Source organism: Thamnophis elegans, chromosome 13 (assembly GCF_009769535.1).
Source record: "Thamnophis elegans isolate rThaEle1 chromosome 13, rThaEle1.pri, whole genome shotgun sequence".
Lineage (NCBI taxonomy): Eukaryota > Metazoa > Chordata > Lepidosauria > Squamata > Colubridae > Thamnophis > Thamnophis elegans.
The window spans coordinates 37937796-37962605 of NC_045553.1; the positions used below are offsets into that span (position 1 = coordinate 37937796).

At 45.4% G+C, this 24810-nt stretch overlaps 1 protein-coding gene across 5 annotated transcripts in view; it reads left to right on the top strand.

The window, feature by feature from the left end:
* ST3GAL4 (ST3 beta-galactoside alpha-2,3-sialyltransferase 4) overlaps positions 1–17458 on the top strand; it is a 160637-nt gene extending 143179 nt beyond the window's left edge. For all 5 annotated transcript variants that reach the window (XM_032229149.1, XM_032229152.1, XM_032229148.1 and 2 more), the window contains 5 exons: positions 4019–4114; positions 7409–7598; positions 10499–10642; positions 14462–14605; positions 15571–17458. In XM_032229149.1, coding sequence (XP_032085040.1) covers positions 4019–4114; positions 7409–7598; positions 10499–10642; positions 14462–14605; positions 15571–15657 — 661 coding nt within the window. In that variant the 3' untranslated portion in view covers positions 15658–17458. The remainder of the gene's footprint in view (positions 1–4018; positions 4115–7408; positions 7599–10498; positions 10643–14461; positions 14606–15570) is intronic.
* Positions 17459–24810: the final 7352 nt, after the last annotated feature.

The following is a 24810-nucleotide window of genomic DNA, read 5'->3' on the forward strand; positions in this document are numbered from 1 at the left end:
CCGTGGTTGTTAAATGAATCACGTCGGATTTTACAATCCTTTTCCATCATGGTGGTTCAGCGAATCACTGCAGTTATTAAGTGCATCACATGGTCGTTAAGCAAATCTGGCTCCCCCCCCCCCCCAATTGAGTTTGCTTGTCAGAAGCACCTGGGAGGTTGCAAATGGTGATCATGTGATCCCGGGAATCATGCACTCCCGGCAATCATGGGATCCCGAGATGCTGCAACTGTTGTATATACGTATGTTGCCAAGTGCCTGAATTTTGATCGTGGGAGTCTACAGATCACATGGGTGTTTATAGGTGCAATGACCACCTTTAAGTCACTTCTTTTGGTGCCGTGGAAACATTGGTCACTAAACGGTTGTAAGTTCGAGGACTACCTCTATCCACTCCCTTCTACTTCTTGTTTAATTTTCCCTCCTTGCTGTTTTTCTTCAGCCACTTCTGCTTTTTGCGTGACTAGGCTTCATCCACTTGTTAAACAGCTTCCCGTGGCTCTGAGATTGCCTGTAAGGCTCCTGTAGCGCCCCTCTCTTTCCTCCCCCTGCTTCTCCCCTCCCCATGGCACCTGTTTGCTTCTCACTTGGGTGTTCTGACCTAGGCAGCACGAAGCCGAGTCCTCGTCCCAATAACCCCCTTTTATTTAATTGACAGTGAATTCCTCTCCAGCAAAGTCTTCCCTCTCCCACAGTCTTTCAAGATAGTTCACAATTACCAACCTTTATCAGGGTTGGAGAATGGCCAGGCTGATAGCTTTCAAATGCCGCAATACTTGGCAAGAATGTAGGAATGAACTAATTGTCTCCTGCAAACACCCCTCCCCTTTTGCTCCTCTTTTATTCCCTATGGGAGGGGCCATTCTCTGTCCATCTGTGGCTTTACTCCCAAGTCGCCCCCTGTTCCTTAGCTGTTCCCTTCTCCTGGCAACTCTGCGCATGAGCACACTGGGAACAGGCTCCAGTTGTTCGTCTGCCTCACTGATGTCTGACTCCGAAGGCAGCTGATAACTGTCAGACGGCCCTGGCCCCCTCTCTGCCTCCGACGCAGAGCCCTCATCAGAGCCTTCCCCAGACTCCAGGAGTGGCCCATGTTCCTCCCCAACCTCCTCACTGTCCGAATATGCTGGTCGCTGGTGGGCCACAACACTGGGATTATCACAATGTTGTCTGATGTCTGTGTGCATTTACCCATTTAGTACGGCTATTATTTCTCCTCCTCCTCCTCCTCCTCCTCCTCCTCCTCCTCCTCCTCCTCCTCTTCTTCTTCTTCTTCTTCTTCTTCTTCTTCTTCTTCCTCCTCCTCCTCTTCTTCTCTTCTCTTCTCTTACATTATGTTGTCTTATTTTTATTGTGTTTGTTGTATTATACTATACCACATTCCATTCTGTTATCCTTTGCTCCCTGTTATTATTATGTTTACTATTACTCTATAGTTTTGCATGTATGCTGAAGAGTTTCTGCACACTTCTTGTGTGTCTAATCACACTTAGCCAAATAAAGTACTGATTAATTCATTAATTCATTCTCAATACTTCCCATTTGCACATCTTCAGGTTAGGACAACTGCCTGGGTCATCACTGCTAAGCAGAGTGGTCGTGCATGATAAGATAGGATGCATGAAAGTTGATTAGTTCCTGGGCTGACAGTGCCCTGCCCTTTTCAGATCCCTCCCTGGGCCGTCCCAGCTGCCCAGCAACCAGCAGCAATAAAAATACGAGCAGAAAACACTGGGGTGTGGTGTCTATGGAGATTCTCAATCATCTAGGTCAGGGGTAGTCAACCTTTTTATAACTACCGCCCACTTTTGTATAGTAGTAAAATTTTCTAACCGTCCGCCGGTTCCACAGTAATGGTGATTTATAAATTAGGGAAGTAACTTTATAAAATGTATAAAGCAGAGTTACAGCAAACCCTTACCGCCCACCATGAAAGCTGGAACGCCCACTAGTGGGCGGTAGGGACCAGGTTGACTACCACTGATCTAGATCATGGTTGTTCCAAGGATGCTTTTTTCCACGAGTCCCAGCTGGACTTTCTTTGTTGTTTTCTTTGAGGACATTATGCTTGTCATCCAAGAAGCTTCTTCAGTTCTGACTGGATGGTCCTTCCATTCCCCACCATTCAGTCAGAATTATAGAAGTTTCTTGGATGAGAAGTGAAGCGTCTTCAAAGAAAAAAACAGAAAGTCCAGTTGCCTCTTGAAGAATAAAAGCACCTTTAGGACACTTGGATGTGGTGTGTGTTGAAGGTGTGTTGAAGGTGTATTGAAGGTGTTCAAGGAGTGAGAGAGGAAGATTCAGTTACTTTGTGGAAATAGAACAGCGTAGGTCACATAGAGAGAAATACTGTTCTTTAATTGTAGTGCTCACACATTGTGGTAGCCTAGTACTAAATAGTAGCAGTTCCAGTGGAAATGTGTATGTGTAGGACAGGGGGCGGCAACCTTAAACACTCAGAGCCACAAAGGTCCTAACCGGAAGCCGCCCGTTGAATTTTGGAGGCTGGGTCTCCCACCATAGAGTCTCCCAGCGCAGCGTCCTTTTTCCTCTGCCAACTGGAAGTCCGGTTCCCCCCACCATAGAGTCTCCTCCTAGCATGACGCTCATTTTCCTCTGCCAACGAGAAATCCGGTTCCCCCACCATAGAGTCTCTTCCTAGTATGATGTTCATTTTCCTCTGCCAATGAGAAGTCCCGTTCCCCCACCATAGAGTCTCTTCCTAGTATGACGTTCATTTTCCTCTGCCAACGAGAAGTCCAGTTCCCCCACCATAGAGTCTCTTCCTAGTATGATGTTCATTTTCCTCTGCTAACGAGAAGTCCAGTTCCCCCACCATAGAGTCTCCTCCTAGCATGATGTTCATTTTCCTTTGCCAACGAGAAGTCTGATTCCCCCACCATAGAGTCTCACCCTAGCATGATGCTCATTTTCCTCTGCCAACGAGAAGTCCGGTTCCCCTACCATAGAGTCTCCTCCTAGCATGACATTCATTTTCCTCTGCCAACGAGAAGTCCAGTTTCCCCACCATAGAGTCTCTTCCTAGCATGACGTTCATTTTCCTCTGCCAACGAGAAGTCCGGTTCCTCCACTATAGAGTCTCCTCCTAGCATGACGCTCATTTTCCTCTGCCAATGAGAAGTCCGGTTCCCCCACCATAGAGTCTCCTCCTAGTGCAATGTCCTTTTTCCTCTACCTTTCCTAACCAAAAGCTCTATCAATTGTGGACCTGACTTGCGACAGGGAGCTGCAGAAGAGGGATGAAAGAGCCACCTGCGCAGAGGTGGGTTCCTACCAGTTCGCACCTATTCGGTAGGACCGGTTCGTTAAATCTACCGAACCGATTAGAAGAGGTTCCGCCAGTGGACCCGGAAAGCAGGCCACACCTACAGAAGAGGTTCCAAAATTTTTGTTCCATAAAATTTTGAAACCCACCACTGGTGGGTGTATAATGTTCCGCAGTTATCTACGCATTAATAATGATCTAGTAATATTTCCTTATACATTTTAGGGACCTTTCCTTACATAATTGGTGTTTTCTTTCATACTTTTGGATTTCTAATTTCTGTTTCCGTTAGTTGGCAATTGCTAAAACCAATCCCACATGAAAAAGTATTCAAAGCCTTCTTGATTTTAATTGTCAATTTATTTATTCCTGCACATTGTAATATTTATTCATTTACATATCTGTTTTTCCACTGTTGTGCAAACACAATTCCAGCAGCTGCTAACATGTATAAAATGAAATATATATTTTATTCCCTTTCAAATAGCCAACAAAATATTTCTGGTTTTAATTCCATATCTTGCTTGCCGGTTCTAAACGGCACTGTAGATTTGTGGAACCTCTTCTATAGAAGAGGTTAGAACTAGCAGGAACCCACCCCTGACTGTCTATCTAGAGATTGACCAGAGTATATTCCTGAGAGGCTCGCATCACTGGGTGGAGGGGCGAAGGCTGTGAGTTGTAACAGTGTGTTGTCCTTGTGCGGTGCCTTAAAAGTCCTCTGTCTTGCAGCTTGGAGTGCCGGCGATGTGCAGTAATTGGGAATGGTTACCGGCTGAGAAACAGCTCCATCGGAGAAGTCATTAACAAATACGATATTGTGATCAGGTATTGAGAAGCAGAGGGGGGCGGTGTTTGTCTGGGTCATTTCCATGTGTAGCAGACAGGTGGTGCTCTAGCCTCACAATCAGGAGGCTGTGAGTTCGATCTTAGGAAGAGGCAGATATTTCTCTCTCTGGATACAATGAGAATATATCTGCTTTAACAAAACTCCGCACAGGCAACAGGAAGGGAATCCAGCCATTAAACACTCAGCTCCTTTCATATATCCATATATTGCCCAGACTCCACCCCTCCACCGCAAGGGATTATTGGGTCATTAAAAGAAGATGATTTCCATCTATATCAGAGCGGGCCAGAAAATTACTCATCATGCGGAAAAAATTAGGCCTGAGCATATTAGGGCATATCTTTGGCTTCAACGTTGGAATACCTGATGCTAGGGTGCTGTTTCTGCCAATATTCAGGCAGTCCTTGACTTACGACCATTTGTTTAGTGCGGTGTTTCTCAACCTTGGCCCACCTGAAGATTTGTGGACTTCAACTCCCCGAATCCCCCAGCCAGCAGAGCTGAAGATGCGTGGACCTGAAGATGGGTGGACTTCAACTCCCAGAATCCCCCAGCCAGCAGAGCTGAAGATGCGTGGACCTGAAGATGGGTGAACTTCAACTCCCAGAATCCCCCAGCCAGCAGAGCTGAAGATGCGTGGACCTGAAGATGGGTGGACTTCAACTCCCAGAATCCCCCAGCCAGCAGAGCTGAAGATGCGTGGACCTGAAGATGGGTGAACTTCAACTCCCAGAATCCCCCAGCCAGCAGAGCTGAAGATGCGTGGACCTGAAGATGGGTGAACTTCAACTCCCAGAATCCCCCAGCCAGCAGAGCTGAAGATGCGTGGACCTGAAGATGGGTGGACTTCAACTCCCAGAATCCCCCAGCCAGCAGAGCTGAAGATGCGTGGACCTGAAGATGGGTGAACTTCAACTCCCAGAATCCCCCAGCCAGCAGAGCTGAAGATGCGTGGACCTGAAGATGCGTGGACTTCAACTCCCAGAATCCCCCAGCCAGCAGAGCTGAAGATGCGTGGACCTGAAGATGTGTGGACTTCAACTCCCAGAATCCCCCAGCCAGCAGAGCTGAAGATGCGTGGACCTGAAGATGGGTGAACTTCAACTCCCAGAATCCCCCAGCCAGCAGAGCTGAAGATGCGTGGACCTGAAGATGCGTGGACTTCAACTCCCAGAATCCCCCAGCCAGCAGAGCTGAAGATGCGTGGACCTGAAGATGGGTGGACTTCAACTCCCAGAATCCCCCAGCCAGCAGAGCTGAAGATGCGTGGACCTGAAGATGGGTGAACTTCAACTCCCAGAATCCCCCAGCCAGCAGAGCTGAAGATGCGTGGACCTGAAGATGGGTGGACTTCAACTCCCAGAATCCCCCAGCCAGCAGAGCTGAAGATGCGTGGACCTGAAGATGGGTGAACTTCAACTCCCAGAATCCCCCAGCCAGCAGAGCTGAAGATGCGTGGACCTGAAGATGCGTGGACTTCAACTCCCAGAATCCCCCAGCCAGCAGAGCTGAAGATGCGTGGACCTGAAGATGGGTGGACTTCAACTCCCAGAATCCCCCAGCCAGCAGAGCTGAAGATGCGTGGACCTGAAGATGGGTGGACTTCAACTCCCAGAATCCCCCAGCCAGCAGAGCTGAAGATGCGTGGACCTGAAGATGGGTGGACTTCAACTCCCAGAATCCCCCAGCCAGCAGAGCTGAAGATGCGTGGACCTGAAGATGGGTGAACTTCAACTCCCAGAATCCCCCAGCCAGCAGAGCTGAAGATGCGTGGACCTGAAGATGGGTGGACTTCAACTCCCAGAATCCCCCAGCCAGCAGAGCTGAAGATGCGTGGACCTGAAGATGGGTGGACTTCAACTCCCAGAATCCCCCAGCCAGCAGAGCTGAAGATGCGTGGACCTGAAGATGTGTGGACTTCAACTCCCAGAATCCCCCAGCCAGCAGGGGATTCTGGGAGTTGAAGTCCACACATCTTCAGGTGGGCCAAGGTTGAGAAAGACTGGTTTAGTGACTGCTTGAACAACACTGAAAAAAAGCGACGTGTGACCAAAATTCGGATGCTTGGCAATTGGTTCAGATTTTTGACCATTGCTGTGTCCCTAGATCCTGTCATCCCCTTTTGTGACCTTCGGACAAGGTATGTCAATGCGGAAGCCAGGTTCACTTAGCGACTGTGTCACTAGCTTTATCAACGGCAGTGAGGTCACTTCACAACTGCGGCAAGGAAGGTGGTAAAATGAGGCAAAACTCACGTGGCAAATTTTTTCACTTAACAACATAAATGTTTGGGCCTCAATTGTGGTCGTAAGTCAAGGTCTACCTGTATTTACGATGGTTGAAGTGCCACACGATCCCCTTTTGCGACCTGCTGGCCAGCAAAGTCGATGGGGACGTCAGATTCCCTTAATGACAGCATGGTTCCCTTAACAACGGCAGGGATTGGCTTACACCTGTGGCAAGAAAGGTCGTAAAATGGGACAAAACTCATTTAACAACTGTCTCGCTTAGCAACGGAAATTTTGGGCTCAATTGTGGTCATAAATCGAGGACTAACTTTTTTTTAAAAAAATAAAATATTACTGGACCAGTTCTTGAAGAAAAAAAACATGCTCAGTTCTCATGTTCCATGTGACCTGCCCAAATGACCAGTGGCTGCTGTTCAGGCATCAGTTTCCTATAGCTGGAATATTTCCTAGTAGCAATAGCACTTAGACTTATATACCGCTTCACAGTGCTTTACAGCCCTCTCTAAGTGGTTTACAGAGTCAGCCTCTTGCCCCCGACAATCTGAGTTCTCATTTTACCCACCATGGAAGGATGAGTCAACTTTGAGCCGGTCAGGATCGAACTGCTGGCAGTGGGCAGAATTAGCCTGCAATACTGCATTCTAACCACTTAGAAGGAAGGGAAGGGAAGGGAAAGGAAGAGAGGAAAGAAGGAAGGAAGGAAGGAAGGAAGGAAGGAAGGAAGGAAGGAAGGGTCAACTTTGAGCCGGTCAGCATCGAACTGCTGGCAGCTGGCAGTGGGCAGAATTAGCCTGCAATACTGCATTCTAACCACTCAGAAGGAAGGGAAGGGAAAGGAAGGGAGGAAAGAAGGAAGGAAGGAAGGAAGGAAGGAAGGAAGGGCACTTAGACTTATGTACCGCTTTACAATGCTTTACAGCCCTCTGTAAGCAGTTTACAGAGTCAGCCTCTTGCCCCCAAGGTCCTCCTACGTGAATCCATGCCCGTGTCATTGTGTATCTCCTTTTCTCTTCCTGTCTCCAGGCTGAACAATGCGCCAGTCCGCGGTTACGAGCGTGACGTGGGCACCAAAACCACCATGCGTCTTTTCTACCCCGAGTCAGCCCACTTCAATCCTCAGACCGACAACAACCCGAACACGTTGTTTGTCTTAGTGGCGTTCAAACCCATGGATTTTTTGTGGATGGAGACCATTCTCCATGACAAGAAGAGAGTAAGTGGTTAGCCGTGCTTTGCTGTGTTTAATTGTGGGAAAGCATCTTCCCTGCCCAAGACAAGACAAGACCACTGATTCGGAAGCTCTTTTCTTCCAACTTCCAAAGCAGAGTGGTGTGTTATAAATACTGGATTTGTTTGTGGCGTTGAATGTGGGACGCCCAATTTTGGTCTCACGTAACCAAGCTCATTTGCTAGATGTGGACAAGATCTATTTTCTTTATCTAGTTTCCTTGTCCGTCAATCAGAATCAGAATAGAGCTGGAAGGGACCTTGGAGGTCTTCTAATCCAGCCCCCTGCTCAAGCAGGCGATCCTTTAGCATTTCAAACAAGTGGCGGCTGCCGGAACTTCAGATCCAGGTTGTAAGTACCTCCAGGAAGGTCTCTTGTAACTTCAAATGGTCAGTAGGCAACCGGTCGTAAATTGAGGACATCTTGATGAAAAGGTTTTCTTCTTGTAAACCTCCAGTGATGGAGCGCCCATGATTTCTGAAAGCAACTTCTGTTCCACTGGTTAATTGTCCTTGTTGTTAGGAAGTTTCTCCTCCATTCCAGGTTGCTTCCCTCCTTGATAAGTTTCCATCCATTGCTAGAATGGTAGAAACAACATTGCTTCACTAAGTCCTTTTGCAATTGGAGAAGGCAGAAGGAATTACCCCGAGGAACAGGAAGAAAAGCAGTCAAATAAAGATACTTGTCCAATAAAAGAAACCTGAGTCTAAGACAGAAAGGAATTTTGAGAATGCTTTCAGATAAGACCTGCCCTGCTTTTCATTTCTCCTTTTAAAGGGACACGGTGGCTCAGTGCCTAAGACGCTGAGCTTGCCGATCAGAGAGGTCAACAGTTCAGTTGTTCAAATCCCTAGCGCTGCATAAGCTCCCGTTACTGGTCCCAGTTTCGTCCAACTTAGCAGTTCGAAAGCACATAAAAAATGCAAGTAGGAAAATAGGAACCACCTTTGGCGGGAAGGTTACAGCGTTCCATGCACCTTCGGCATTTAGTCATGCCGGCCACATGACCACGGAGACGTCTTTGGACAGCGCTGGTTCTTCGGCTTTGAAACAGAGGTGAGCACCGCCCCCAAGAGTCGGGAACGACTAGCACATATGTGCGAGGGGAAGCTTTACCTTACTTTTCATCAAGATATAGGTTGTCCTCAATTTACGACCGATTGCCTACTGACTATTTGAAGTTACAAGAGACCTTCCTGGAGGTACTTACAACCTGGTTCTGAAGTTCCGGCAGCTGCCCCTCTCCCCTCCTCCCCTTCCCACCGGTTACATGAATGTCAAACGGTTGTCGGCTGGCCCACATTTACTGCATTTTGCAGGCTCCTCCTGTCACATGATTGCATTTTATGAAGTTTCTGTCCCCAGCATTTTCTTCCAATTTTCAGCAAAACTGGCCCGTGGGGAACCAGTGGTTCACTTAATGACTGCGGCGTTTGCTTAACAGATGCTGTAAGAAAGGTGGTATAACCAGGTCGGCCATGGGTTGACCTGTTTTATAACTGTCACAACGTATGACCATGGTCGACAACTACCTGTAAAGAGAAGTAGGGGAGAGGTATATTCAAAGTTGCAAATCCTGCTTCTATTAACCTTATAATAAAAGTAATTTTAGCTTGCGAGTTTTGGGTTTCCTATTTGGTCCACCTTGAAGGGTTAACACAACATCATAACAACACAGTCAGTAGAATGTTCATTCGGTATGTTTTGGGCAACTTTAATGCCAAACAGTAAGAAACTGCAGAGAGCATCAGGAACCAAATAGGGGGATCAAATGAAACAACAAAACACTTCTCCTAAATTTGGAGAAGTACAGGTGATCAAGGGAGGTATAGTAATACCACTCTATAAAGCCTTAATAAGACCACACCTAGAGTACTGCATCCAATTTTGGTCACCACATGATATAAAAAAAGATAATGAGACTCTAGAAAGGGTGCAGAGAAGAGCATCCAGGATGATAAGAGGACTGGAGACTAAAGCATATGAAGAACAGTTGCAGGAACTGGCCATGGCTAATCTAGTGAAGAGAAGGACCAGGGGAGACATGATAGCAGTCTTCCAATATTTGAGGGGCTGCCACAGAGAGGAAGAGGTCAACCTGTTTTCCAAAGCACCCGAAGGCCAGACAAGGAATAATGGATGGAAACAGACCAAGGAGAGATTCAACCTGGAAACAAGGAGAAATTTTCGGACAGTGAGAACAATCGACCCATGGAACAGAAGTTGCCTTCATCACTGGAGGCTTTCAAGAAGAGACTGGACTGCCATTTGTCAGAAATGGTGTAGGGTCTGCTTGGGCGGGGGGTTGGACTAGATGACCTACAAGGTCCCTTCCAACTCTGTTAATCTATAATCTAGCCCTCCATTTACAGGAGTTTGTTTAGGGACAGTGAAAAAAAGTGACTCGTGACCCTTTTTCACACTTATGAGCCCTTCAGCATCCCCTGGTCACATGATGGAAATTCAGATGCTTGGCTACTGACCCGTAGTTATGACAGTTGTAGCATCCCGGGGGGGGGGTGTCAGTCGATCCCCTTTCAGCCTTCTGACAAGCAAAGTCAATGGGGAAGCCAGATTCACTTAAAAACCGTGTTAACTAATCTTAGAGCTGCAGTGATTCACTTAACAAACGTGGCAAGGGGAATCGTAAAACGGGACAAAACTCGCTTAACAAACGAGTCTCACTTAGCAACATCAGTTTGGGGCTCAATTGTGGTCGTAAGATGAGAACTCCCTGCAGTCTTTTTGGCATTACTTTTCTTTCTTTCTCTCTCTCTCTCTCTCTCTCTCTCTCTATTTAACCAGGTTAGTCTCTTTATGCTTTGATGTTGCGTTTGAAAATAAAGCCTGTGTGACTAATTTCCCTCTGTCTGATTTGTCTCCAGATTCGGAAGGGTTTCTGGAAGCAGCCTCCTATCATTTGGAATGCAAATCCCAAGCAAGTACGGATTCTGAACCCGTATTTTATGGAGGTTGCAGCTGCTAAAGTGCTTAAGCTCCCAATGAAACACTTGTGGAAGCTTAGAGAGGTAAGAGAGATAAGCGTATGTACGTGTGTGGATAGTAGAGAGGGAGAGAAAGAATTAGAGGTATGAGTATGCAATGAAGGCATGGATTATTTGAATACATGATTTGAAGCCAACAGTCTTTTTCTTGCTTTTGGATATTCTTAAAATTGGGATCCCAAAAGGATTCCCCCCCCCCCCAAAGGTACAGGTTCCCCTTGTACGTATGCGCTACTTGTTCCCGACTCTAGGGGGCAGTGCTCATCTCCGTTTCAAAGCCGAAGAACCAGCGCTGTCTGAAGACATCTCCATGGTCATGTGTCCAGCATGACTAAACACCAGAGGCGCACAGAACGCTGTAACCTTCCCACCAAAGGTGGTTCCTATCTTTCTACTTGCATTTTGACATGCTTTTCACCTGCTAGGTTGACAGAAGCTAGGACAAGTAACGGGAGCTCACTCCATTATGCGGCGCTAGGGATTCGAACCATTGAACTGCCGACCTTTCTGATCGACAAGCTCAGCGTCTTAGCCACTGAGCCACCATCTCCCTTAAAGAACAACTAGACTTTGTTTTTTTTTCCATAGACCAGAGGTGGGTTGCTCCCATTTTGACCTAAATTGGGACAATCGGTAGTAGCAGCGGTGGGAGTAGCTAAGACGTTGAGGTTGTCGATCAGAAAGGTTGGCTGTTCGGCAGTTCAAATCCCTAGTGCCGCGTAACAGAGTGAGCTCCCGTTACTTGTCCCAGCTTCTGCCAATCTAGCAATTCGAAAGCATGTAAAAAATGCAAGTAGAAAAATAGGGACCACCTTTAGCGGGAAGGTAACAGCATTCTGTGCGCCTTCGGTGTTTAGTCATGCTGGCCACATGACCCTGGAGACATCTTCGGACAGCACTGGCTCTTCGGCTTTGAAACAGAGATGAGCACCGCCTCCTAGAGTCAGGAACGGCTAGCACATATGTGCGAGGGGAACCTTTACCTTTTAGTACCCTGTATACTGTATGTGCAGTCCTTCCACAGGTAGCAGAAAACAGCTTGGATTAAGCTCTCCTCCATAAACTGCTCATTCTCTTTGGTTATCTCTGTGCATCATATATCTAGACTTGACATCTCCATAGAAACTTCTAGGTTTTCCGAAGGAGGACTAGATAGCTCTGCCCAGTTGGCTGGCCGAATGAACGAATCGTTTCCCGAAAAAGCTTTTGTTTCCTCTGAGAGGGGCCAGGCACCTCCAAGTCGACCCAGCTTTCTTAGTTGCTCTTGTCTCCTGGCAGCTCTGCGCATGCGCACACTGGGAACAGGCTCCAGCTGTTCTTCTGCCTCACTGCTGTCAAGCTCCCTCTCTGCCTCCAATGCAGAGCCCTTGTCTGAGCTTCCCTCAGCTCCCAGGACTGGTCCACGTTCTTCCCCAACCTCCTCACTGACCGACACTGTTGTTACTTGTGCTGGCTGCCGGCAGGCCACAACAGGAAGAAACAAAAGTCCAGTCACCTTTTGAAAAATCACATTTGAGACAAGTCTTTGGATCAGTGTTTCTCAACCTTGGCAACTTGAAGACGTCTGGACTTCAACTCCCAGAATTCCCCAGCCAGCGAATGCTGGCTGGGGAATTCTGGGAGTTGAAGTCCAAACGTCTTCAAGTTGCCAAGGTTGAGAAACACTGCTTTGGATTCTTCATCGCTGGTACTTTGCTATGTTCAAAGAGCTGTTTTGTAGAGAAGCTTTCATTTGTGGAAGTCCCCGTTCTGTTTCCAGAAGCACACGATGGCGTTTCATGAAGTTTTTTCCTAAAAAAAACAGCATTTGCTTCCAGTTTTCATCAAAACCGGCCCAATAGTTCGTTTAATAACTACAGTATTTGCTTAACAGATGCTGTAAAAAAAGATTGTGAAATGAGGTCGGTCACGTTCCTTCAAAAGCTTCGATTAATCTCATTTGAAAAAGAAAACCTTAGCTTTTGGGGTATAATGTTTTTGGGCTGCCAAGGCTGGCAGCTTCTAGATTGCAAAGGTTTATTATTCTGGAGAGGTTTGCCAAGGTGTGGATATTCCCCCGTTTATCATTTGCTTGAAAATCTTAGGATTGTTTCCTCCTCCCACTTCTTAATTTTTATTTTTTTCATGAACTGTCAGATAATTTCCATGGCCGAAGCTCAAACGTTTAGGAGGAACTCTTCTGCCAAATGTCAACATAACTACGTTGTACATTGTCTTCAAGATTCTGTAACTCAGCTGTGAAAACAGATCCTGATATAATCCATCTATTCATTTCATATTTTTTTAAACAACACATGAGTCATCTGTAATGTTTTTATTGAAGTTACTTCTTGAACTCCTTAAAAACGAGATCATCTTTTTGAGAATAAAATAAGCCCAAAGTAATGAAACATTTCAAGGCCAAAGTGTAGAAATGACGCTTAGTCATTTCTCCTATAAATGACAGGAACAAAATGATATTAAGCTAAGCAAATAACTAATTTGGGTTAGGATGCTATGATCAGCTTTTCGTTACTCAAACAGATTCAAGGAGATTAACATCTTTGCTTGGGCACAAGATTTATTGGGCAATCTTGTATTAGTCATCCTCTCTCACGCTAAGGAGAGAGGATTGAAGATTGATCTGAAAATAAAAAGGCGGCTATTGTTATAAATATTGACCATTGCCCTTTAAAAAAGGACAGGTAATGAATTAAAGGCTGATTCATGTATGTTTCTAATAAAAGTAAACAATTTTGTGGTTTGCTGGACAATTTAATGGGTTATTACGACTACTACTCCATTCCAGTAACATTATTCATATATTTGTAGACAAAATGCAAACTTTGGATCAAGGTGGCATTTTTTTTATGAATCTTGTTGACCTAAGGCTCTATCTGAGCCTGATATGAGCTGCGGTGACACAGGGGTTAGAGTGCAGTATTGCAGGCTACATCCGCTGCCTGCTGGCTGTCTACAATTTGGCAGTTCGAATCTCACCAGGCTCAAGATTGACTCAGCCTTCCATCCTTCCAAGGCTGGTAAAATGAGGACCCGGATTATTGGGTCTGACTCTTTAAACCTCTTAGAGAGGCCTGTAAAGCACTGTAAAGCGGTATATAAGTCTAAATTCTATTGCTATCTGTTGATAGAAACATGTATAGCTAATACAGGTGCTCCTCAACATACAACCACAGTTGAGCCCAAAATTTCTGTTGCTAAGCGAAACATTTCTTAGACAAGCTTTGCCCCATTTTACAACTTCTCTTGTTGCAGTTGTAAAGTGAATCCCTACAGTTGTTAAGTTAGTAACCTGGTTGTTAAATGAATTGGGCTTTGCTTGTCAGAAGGTCACAAAAGGGGAAGCACGTGACCTTCAACCGTTGTAAATATGAGTCAGTTGCCAAGCGTCTGAATTTGGATCATTTGACCCTGGAGATGCTTCAACGGTCAGTCGTAAGGGTAAAAAAACCAGATGTAAGTCACTTTTTTCCTGTGCCGTTGTAACTTTGAACGGTCACTAAGTGAAGTGAAGAGTGGTTAGGGTGCAGTACTGCAGGCCACTTCAGCTGACTGTTATCTGCAGTTCAGCAGTTCTAATCTCACTGACTCAAGGTTGACTCAGCCTTCCATCCTTCCGAGGTGGGTGAAATGAGGACCCAGACTGTGGGGGCAATATGCTGACTCTGTAAACCGCTTAGAGAGGGCTGAAAGCCCTATGAAGCGGTATATAAGTCTAACTGCTATTGCTATTGCTAACTATTGTAAGTCGAGGACTGCCCGTGGATCATTTGTCCTAAAGTCTTAAGTGAAGCCAGGCTGCTATGTGTGGAAGCCTCAATTATCACACGTCTTTTATTCTAGAAACCAACCACAGGATTAGTGGCTATCACTCTTGCCTTGCACTTTTGCGATGTGGTCGATATCGCTGGCTTTGGATACCCCAGCTCGGATGACAAGAAGCAGAGTATTCACTACTACGAGCATATCACGGTGAAATCTATGGCTGTGAGTTACCTCATCTTTTCTCTTCTAATGAAGATGGGGAACTATTCATACCCAAACAGTTCAGGCCTCGTATCTCTTGTTTAATAGACCAAGGGAACCAATTAGTTTTTTTGTCTACATACTTACTTCCTTTGTATGAGATGACCAAGATAGCATCAATCCCAGTTTAACTGAACAGAAAAACTATAGGCAGCAGCTTTAGAATGTGCCAAAATTGTAAATCCATTTTTTAAAAAAAAAAAACCTACTCCAGCGAGCTGCCCTTTTTTTTTTTTTTTGCAATTTGTTAACTATGTTTGTTACAGTGGTGGGTTTCAAAAATTGTTTGAACCTACTCTGTGGGTGTGGCCTCCTTTGTGGGAGCGGCTTGCCACCCATTTACCAATGTGACCGGATGGGAGTGGCTTGCCACCCATGTGACCGGATATGAAGATGCCGACGACACTTGTCAGAACCACCTTAAATTACCTCACACACAGCACTGGCATGCATAAGAATAGGATGTAAACTTGTTTTTTAAAAGGCATCTTTGGTTTGCGTTAAAACAACTTCAACACACACAATGTTCTGATTGCACCACAAACGCAGTAGTCATCCTTACCTTTCACAGAGGCACTGAGTTTTATAAATATGAGCATGATAGTGTAGAATAATCATATCCAAGGACCAGTGGTGGGTTTCAAAAGCTTTTGGAACCTCTTCTGTAGGTGTGGCCTGCTTTCCGGGTCCACTGGTGGAACCTCTTCTAACCTGTTTGGTAGATTTGACGAACCGGTTCTACCGAATAGGTGCAAACTGGTAGGAACCCACCTCTGGTTTGTTAGCAAAGTGGGTAAATCTGAATGCCAGAGTTAATTGAAGATGCTCTGTGTGTTCATGTGTTTATGCATGAAACATGGGGGTGGAAAAAAGACACCCCAGCTTGCTGCTTCTACTAATAGATTTCCTCTCCTCTTGCTCCACAGTCTTCAGGGCACAATGTCTCGCACGAGGCATTAGCAATAAAACAGATGCTTGAATTGGGAGTCGTCAAGAACCTCACTTACTTCTGATGTAAGAGGGACAGCCGTTACGTTCACGTCGAGCAGGACAAGGCCCTCTGTGGCTGGCCCTTTCTAACATGTCGCCGTCCCTTCCACTCCAATGCTGACTGCTGGTGCAGAGGCCCTCGCAGTTCCCCGCAAATGGGGATCAGGCTGGATGGAAGTGTACGGCTTCTAAGCGTGTTGGCAGCTAGGAGTAAGAAGCATCGCTGTAGAGAACCTGGGTGACACCATCCGTTGGAAGCAGGAGTTTTCCTTCCTTCTGGGGCACTGCCCTCCACGGAATCTTCTTCGCTTGGGCGGTGGCAGAATTCCCTTTGGCATCCAACCGAGAGGTCCCTGCGTTCACCAGAGGCGCCTTTGGAAGGTCAAAGCTAGGATTGCCGTTGATGGGCCTCAAAGAAGATACCAACACAGTTTCCCACAGTGATAAAGTGATCGTCCCATAAAGTGGTTTCATTAATCATTTCTCCCTTCCTCTGCAGTAGAGGGGGTGGTTGTTTGTTATTTTATTTATCCTATTGGATGTTGCCTAATGGGCAAGAGGCAACCGAATGAAGGATTATATAGCTGCCCGCCACCCTGTTTCCCCGTTTAGATGAAGACGAGACAAAGAATGTTGGTTCAAGTCCCCCGGGAAATTCATCTCTTACAGATGCCCAGCAGAACACGATGAAGGATGGTAGAGGAGATAGTGAAGTTTATTCCTCTCCCATCTGATTGGTTGGTTTTTAGAGACTACGATGGAAAGAAGAATACCCGACAGTATTCGCCGATAGTTTTTATACCTAAAACAGTAGAGTTGAACGGATGTTTTATTATTATTATTTTTTCTGGGCAAAGTGTGGAAAAGAAAAAATCCTTCTGTGAAGGACGTGCTTGTTGCCCGACTAAGCGCATCTCTGATCTTAAATGTAATGGATGGGGGGGTAGATATCTTTCCTTCCCATCAAGTGGGGATGACAGCCAGAATCGACCGACGATGCGAAAGGGCTATCCTGCTATCCAAAGTTAAGCAGGAAAGGAAGGGCAAAGAAAGGTAAGAGAAGAAGGAAAAGGGGGGCATCTCCATATGGAGAAGGAAATGGGCAAAACCCGGAGCTGCACAGCAATTTTGCTTGACTGTCCCACGCTTAGGAAGGAGAAGGAGGTTATCATCGGAGATTGGCTAATCTCAAGGCCCTCAAAGGGTTGTTTTGAAGGAAGTTGCCTTTTCATAGAGGCAGGGGAGGGCAAGGGAGTCCAGGCATTTCAGATGTGCCAGTCTGGTTAGGATTGGGGGGGTCGTATTCTCTTCTTCCCCTTTAATCTCCAACCCGGGGGTCAAAAAGTGTATTTACAGCTGTTAACATTAAGTGCACTTGTCCAATTGATATATTGGAAACCTGGCAATCTTCTGTTTCTCCTCCGGGAGGGAACCCGACCACGTCAAGGTACAAGACCACAAGACCAACTCGCCGTTATACCACCTCCATGTACTTGTGCAGCCAAACGTGCCTTAGCCATCTTCACAAGTGCCCGGCTTTTGAGAGGGGGTGGGGGGGCTGCTGGCGATGCAAACTCCAGCGGCTGAGGCCATCTGATCCATTGCTAAGAAGATGGATTGCTCCGAAGGGCTGACCCTGGATTTGACAGCTGAGATAGATTTCCAGATTCCTCCTTGGAAATCAGGAGGAAGGAGGGATTGCTTGTTAAATGGCGATTCTGAGGAAGGGGGGGGGGCGTTGAATCCCACATTGTTGGAAGTGTCTTTCCTGGCCAAGTGATACAGCAGTGTTAAGTAATTTAATAAATTTAATTTAAAACAGCCCTTTATGAACTGTGTTCGTTTGTTGTGTTTATATTATATAGGACCAGGGAGTGACGCGATAGCAACCTTCCAATATTTGAGGGGCTACTGGAGAAGAGAAGAGGGAGGGATCAACCAGTGGTGAAATTCAAATATGTTACGACCGGTTCTGTGGCCGTGGCTTGGTGGGCATGGCAGGGGAAGGACACTGCAAAATCTCCCACTTCCCACCCCACTCTGGGGCCAGCCAGAGGTGGCATTTACTGGTTCTCCAAACTACTCAACATTTCCGCTACCAGAACCTGTGATAAACCTAGTCTCCAACGCACCTGAAGACAGGTCAAGAGATGGAAGTTTATCAAACGGATCCAACCTAGAGATAAATTTCTCCAGGATAAATTTCTTGGTAAGTGAGAACCATTAATCACTGGAATGGCTTCCCTCTTGAAGTTGTGGATGGTTGGAAGTTGGAAGATTTAAAGAAAAGATTGGACAGCCATTTTTTCCTGGAATGGTGTAGTCCAGGGGTATCCAAACTTAGGGACTTTAAGACTTGTGTTGGCTGGGGAATTCTGGGAGTTGAACTCCGCAAGTCTTAAAACTTCCCAACTTGGGACACCCCTGGTGTAGTGTCTCCTTGAGCCCTCTGTGGCTGGCCCTTTCTAACATGTCGCCATCCCTTCCACTCCAATGCTGGCTGCTGATGCAGAGGCCTCGCAGTTCCCCGCAAATGGGGATCAGGCTGGATGGAAGGGTACGGCTTCTGAGCGTGTTGGCAGCTAGGGGTAAGAAACATCCCTGTAGAGAACGTGGGTGACACCATCTGTTGGAAGCAGGAGTTTTCCTTCCTTCTGGGGCACTGCCCTCTATGGAATCTTCTTCGCTTGAGCGGTGGTAGAATTTCCTTTGGCATCCAACCGAGAGGTCCCTGCCTTCACCAGAGGCGCCTTTGGAAGGTCAAAGCTAGGATTGCCGTTGATGGGCCTCAAAGAAGATACCAACTGGAAGACACACAAACACCCCAAGGTCCATTCTAACTCTTACACTGCTATTGGGCCTTTCCTTCAGGAGAAAAAGGTAGAATGCATGCAGTTGTAATGGACAACAGGAATAACTTGGACGAACAGGAGGAGGACGATAGTCAGATAAAATAAATTTGAATCTGGATCAGAGCAAAACCTGAAAAAAAAAAGTTTCAGACCAGATCCTAGTTCTAACAAAGATGGAGGGAGAAAACACATTTGGATTTGAAAGGTTCTGTCACTATAAACCTTGTAATAAAAGTAGTATTAGCATGTGGCTTCCCAGCCCTCTCTATCTTGAAGGTCTGACAATAACTCTCTAATTTATTTATTTATTAATGAACATATATCTTTGCAGAATAAGATATTTATTGCCTATGAAATTTTCCTTGTGGCTTAGCTCAGTTGTTGCAGTCCCACTCGGTGTAATGGAGAAGTTGGACCATCAGTTAAAGGGGCTGAGAATGTTACTTTCAGTATAGTTCAGATCAGATTTCCCAGCAGGAAAGAAGAAGCAATGTTTTTACTATGCTGAAGTTTGTGGGAGAACATTATGACACTAAAACGGGGGAAATTCTCTGTTGGATCCATTCGAAGCTTTCTAAGAGGAGAAAAATTACTGGCCTCTACTTTGAGGAAGCTATGTAAGTAACTGGCCAATACAAACTGACTACCGTATATACTCGAGTATAGGCCGACCCGAATATAAGCCGAGGCACCTAATTTTACCACAAAAAACTGGAAAAGTTATTGACTCGAGTATAAGCCTAGGGTGGGAAATGCAGCAGCTACCGGTAAATTTCAAAAATAAAAATAGATACCAATAATGTTTTTGAATATTTATTTCAAAGAAAAACAGTAAACTAGCGGTGTATTCAATGAAATACTTCACTCACCTCATGATGCTGATGTCCCGCTGTGATGATGATGTCCCGTGCAGCCGCGGGAGCGATGTCCCGCCTCCTATGACACACGGCACAGTGATTCCTATCATTGGATCACTGTACCAGAGGAGGTGGGACATCGCTATGTGGCTGCTTGCCATAACAAGGAGGAGGTGGGACATCGTTGCAGAGCGGCAGGAGGGGGAGGAAGGGGAATCGTAAGACAGCCCTGCATTACATTAGAACGTGAGGAGGGGGGATGGTGCGGTGCGCGCTGCGCGGCAAACTGACACAGAGGGAGGGGAAACTCACAGGGGCACTGGGCCATTCACGAGTGTCACCCAGCGGCATGGCCCCGCCCCTTTTTCTCCTCCATTTCGGGCAAATTTTTCACTGACTCGAGTATAAGCCGAGGCGGCTTTTTTCAGCCCAAAAAGTGGGCTGAAAAACTAGGCTTATACTCGAGTATATACAGTATATGCAGAGAATCTGTTAGAATAGTTATTTTGGCAACTTTACCTAAAACTGCAGCCTAAAAAGATATAACTCTTTGGTGCTTGAAGCCAATTCATGTTATTGACATTCTGTCCTTGTGATGATTCGTGTCTTCATAATCTCAGTGGTGGGTTTCAAAAATTGTTCGAACCTACTCTGTGGGTGTGGCCTCCTTTGTGGGAGTGGCTTGCTGCCCATGTGACCGGATGGGAGTGGCTTGCCGCCCATGTGACGGGATATGAAGATGCCGACGACACTTGTCAGAACCACCTTAAATTACCTCACACACAGCACTGGCATGCATAAGAATATGATGTAAACTTGTTTTTTAAAAGGCATCTTTGGTTTGCGTTAAAACAACTTCAACACACGCAATGTTCTGATTGCACCACAAACGCAGAAGTCATCCTTACCTTCCACAGAGGCACTGAGTTTTATAAATATGAGCATGATAGTGTAGAATAATCCTATCCAAAGACCACGGGTGGGTTTCAAAAAATTTCAGAACCTCTTCTGTAGGCGTGGCCTGCTTTCCGGGTCCTCTGGTGGAACCTCTTCTAACTGGTTCGGTAGATTTGACGAACCGGTTCTACCGAATAGGTGCGAACTGGTAGGAACCCACCTCTGCTTCATATCCTTTCAGTCTTATTTGGAAAAGCGTCGTGGCATGGAGCCAGTTTGTCGTCTTGTGTCTCCCGAAGCCGCTCTTTTTTTTGATGGGGTCCATTTTTAGAAACTCTAAGCCAGTGTTTCTCAACCTCCATACATTTAAGATGGGTGGACTTCCAATTCCCAGATTTCCTCTGCCAGCCGTAAGTGCAACTCCCAGAATTCCCCAGCTATCTAAGAGATGCCAATGTTGAGAAACGCTAGTTTAAACTCAGACAGAAGAAACCAATGAAGGAGAAGGCAGCTGGTGATGATGATGGGATATCAGGAGCTGAGCCTTGGAGATTTAAGTCAAGGGGTCTGGTGCTCTTTTTTTTTTTTTTTTTTTTTAAAGATTTTTGACGCAGTAAAACATGACTGCCCCCTTTTGGTTCTTTTGCTTTTAAATGGAGGGTGGTTCAATTAATCCCCAAATAGTTTTTTTTAAATCGAAACTCAGCAGAGGTGGTGATTATTTTAATTACTTTTATGATATTGCTTCACTACTTAAACAACAACAACAACAACTAGTGATGAGCCTGCACTCCTAATTAAAGACCGTGCTGGTTTCTACTAATGGATAAATAAACATTTTAAAAGGTCTTCGGAAGAAGCTTAAACAGCTGTTTCTTGAGGGCCTTGTGACTGAGCAAATTTGCTTCTGCTGAAAGCACATTGTGTAGTTGATACCTAGGGTTTGTATACCAGATCAGTAGACCCAGGATAACCACTACACAGAGGGACTCTGTGGCTCAGTGGCTAAGACACTGAGCTTGTCAATCAGAAAGGTTCGAATCCCTAGCACCACGTAACAGAGTGAGCTCCCGTTACTTGTCCCAGCTTATGCCAACCTAACAGTTAGATAACACATAAAAATGCAAGTAGAAAAATAGGAACCACCTATGGTGGGAAGGTAACAGTGTTCCATGTGCCTTCGACATTTAGTCATGCTGGCCACATGACCACGGAGATGTCTTTGGACAGCGCTGGCTCTTCGGCTTTGAAACAGAGATGAGCACCGCCCCCTAGAGTCGGGAACGACTAGCACATATGTGCAAGGGAAACCTTTACCCTTACCTTACCCACTACAAAGACAAAAGAGAAAACCCCTAGGCAGTGCTTTTCAACCGTGTCAACTTTGAGACCTGTGGACTTCAACTCCCAGAATTCCCCAGCCAGTATGCTGGTTGAGGAATTCTGGGAGCATGGCTGGCTTGAGAATTTTGGGAATTGAAGTCCATAACTCTTAAAGGTTGGCCAGCCATGCTCCAAGATATGTTTAGATTTCTCTTTCACTTCTCTGGATAGGACACAAAATATACCTTATTATATTGGAGTTTTGGAACCATTATAACCATTGCGAGAGAAGAAATATTCTGCTCCCATAAGGTGTTTATCTTTCACTGTGTCGGATTTTGTGGCAGAATTCTTGTGAGATGTTTTCCTAAAGATATGCCAGCTTAATATGCCTTTTTTTCTCTGCCTAGGACAAATCTGGCTACTGTATGTTTCTCGCTCCAAGAGAACCACAGTGGAAAATTGACTAAAAGAGACATACATTTATTTCCATTTCCCCCACTGTTAGGACAAATGTATGCACTCTTTTCCTTGCATATGAAAAACCTGCATTGGATTTTAGCAAATCCTGTGGAAGTGGACTAGACGGCTATCTGGGTGGAAAACCGGAGTAACTGTTTCTGAGATGCTACCAGAAAACAAGTGTTGGATCTTAGTAAATAAAGTGGAACACACAGAAACACACACACACTTCCAACATTTTTTTTATGACATACCACATTTCATACAGCTAGAAAATGCCCAGGTTTATGAGGCCTTATTTCAAAATAATATACTCTCTTGCCATGTTTTGGATCTTGTGTATGTGATTTAATACACAGTGTGAAAATAAACATTGTGGCTATTTTGGCAGTCCCCACCCATGTGTGTGTGTGTGTGTGTGTGTGTGTGTGTGTTTTGTGTGTTTTGTGTGTGTAGAGAAATTGCACTGCAAGATCTCACTTCTACTTCTTGTTCCTTCCAAGGACTCTTAAGAAACCTCTGGCTTGATATAGAACAAAATATGTAGCAATTCTCAGTGCTTAATCCTGGTAATCAGGAAAGGATTAGGAAGAAACTCGGGACTTTCCTGCCTTGATCCTCTTTGATACCTTTGTAGAAGATGGAGGATAGAAACTCTTTTGGGCTTTCAAGATTCTGCTGTAGCCTAAATTGATAAAAGTAGAGTGTTAGGAACTTTGGTGGAGTTGAGTTTCTCACCTGGCTACCCTTAAATGGTTGACACTGAGCACCTGGGCAGAAACCACTTATTCTTGCTCTGCTTCCCTTCTTCCAGTAGCTCATGTTGAAGAGAAGCTCTACTGCTTTTAGGAGGTATCTTCTTAGCTTCATCTTAGTTGATGTTAACTCTTACGGAGTTTTCTTGGGACTATTCTGTGTTGGGAAGAGGAGTGGTTTTCCGGAGCTCCCGGCTTCTGGTCATGTCCATGGTTGTGTGCATGTCAATGAAATCAAGATGGCAACACCAACCGTACAATTGAAGGCCAAATGAAATTCAATCACCTGTTTGGGGGTGCTGTCACACCTTTTTGGGGTACACACTTGTCTTGAGGAGACCCTACCTGTTCCCCAGCTTGGGGAAAGTGAAGCAGTGGTGGGGGACTTGGTTTCATTACTCCTCATGGCTCCATCAGAAGATAGCAAAGGTAGGTTCCTTGAGTGCCCTTCACTTTCTTGAAACAAGGTATATATAGTTGACTTAATAGGAAGGGCTGATTCTAGGGAAAGATGAATTGTTCTTTACACGTGGGAGAAGTAAAACATAAAAGGGGCAAATGATTGGTTGAAAAAAGGCAACCTACATCAGTGTCTTTTGTGCTACTGTTCCTACTTTAAAGCATGTTCTCCTTGATACTCCAAGACCAGATGTGAATGCATCACCTCTATGTACACAAACACATGGAAAGTTGTTTTCTATCTATTGGATCAGAATAATTATAATCAAAGAACTATGATTCCCTAGAATTGCATCTTTCCGGCTTCTGTTTGAAATGGATAGCCAAAGAAGCATAATAATTTATTAACGGCATCTCCTAAAGCCATTTTCGTCCACTTGTTGGAAAGGAGGACTTTGCAACTCACCTGTGCCTCTGGGCTGAAAGGAATGTTTCCATCGGGTTGGCTGCTATCTTATAAGTTACTTGATCAACAGGTTTGGGCAGATGGTCTTTAATGCTTTCTCCTCCCCAAGCAATCTGGCCTTGTGAATGTTTCTTATGACGGGAGAATGAGTAGCACAGTAGAGCTATTGATCATACATTTCCTCAACATACATATGCCTTTGCAAAAATCAGTCTAGTTTTTTTTTTTTAATTACCTTGCTACAGCGGTGCCATCTCTCTCTTCCTTCTGAGAAAGGTCTTTCAACCAGGTTGGTGAACACAGCACATGGCGTTTCTCTGGCTTCCTGGCGAATGCCAAGTTTAGTGAAACAAAGGGGTCCTCCAAAGGCTGCTTCCGAAACCAATATGTTAATTTGCAGCGAGTGTAATTGGCTATCACTGTTTCTTGTTCTATATTAATGAACAGATGGTTGAGGAAATTCTTGCTTCAGACAGTAAACTCAACAAAATATAATTGGGGTGGGGAGGGGGGGGAATCTTCCAAGCAGTTGGGTCTCTGAACAAGTCATTAACTGCTTGTGAGGGGTGATCAGTTGCCAAGTATTTTCATATTACTCAAGCTTTATATATTACCTCTGAAGCCAATGGTGAAGGTCGTTGAGCAGGCTTTCAGTTAGAGCACGGATGTGAAGCCACGGCAACCTTAAGATTCAACTCTCAGAATTATGCGTGGAAGGCTGGGAATTCTATGAGTTGAAATCCACAAGCCTTGTGAAATCCTCAAGTCCACATGTCCAAGGTTGGACACCCCTGAGTTAGGGGTTTTCTCTAATGCAAGGTAGGTGTCAATATGATCGCCAATGTCCGATGACAGATCCGGTGCAATTAGAAGGTAGCTGCTGCAGTTCTAGAACATGGCCAGTAGGGGGCAGATGTAGCCTGTATATCCTTAAAAAAAATTAGAGCAGCAGTAAAGGGTACAGTTTTATTTGTCTGAAAGTCCAACATTTGTTTATCTGGACTGAGTAGTATTCAGCTTATTTCTTGTTCGCTCTTCAAAGATGACTGCAAAAATGAAACTCTGCATTTCCAAGGATTTCCTAAACAACATGGGTTCAAATCACCCACCCAGACCTCCTGAGAGAGTGAAAGGGTGGCTCGTTGGTCTGATGAAAAGAAAAAAA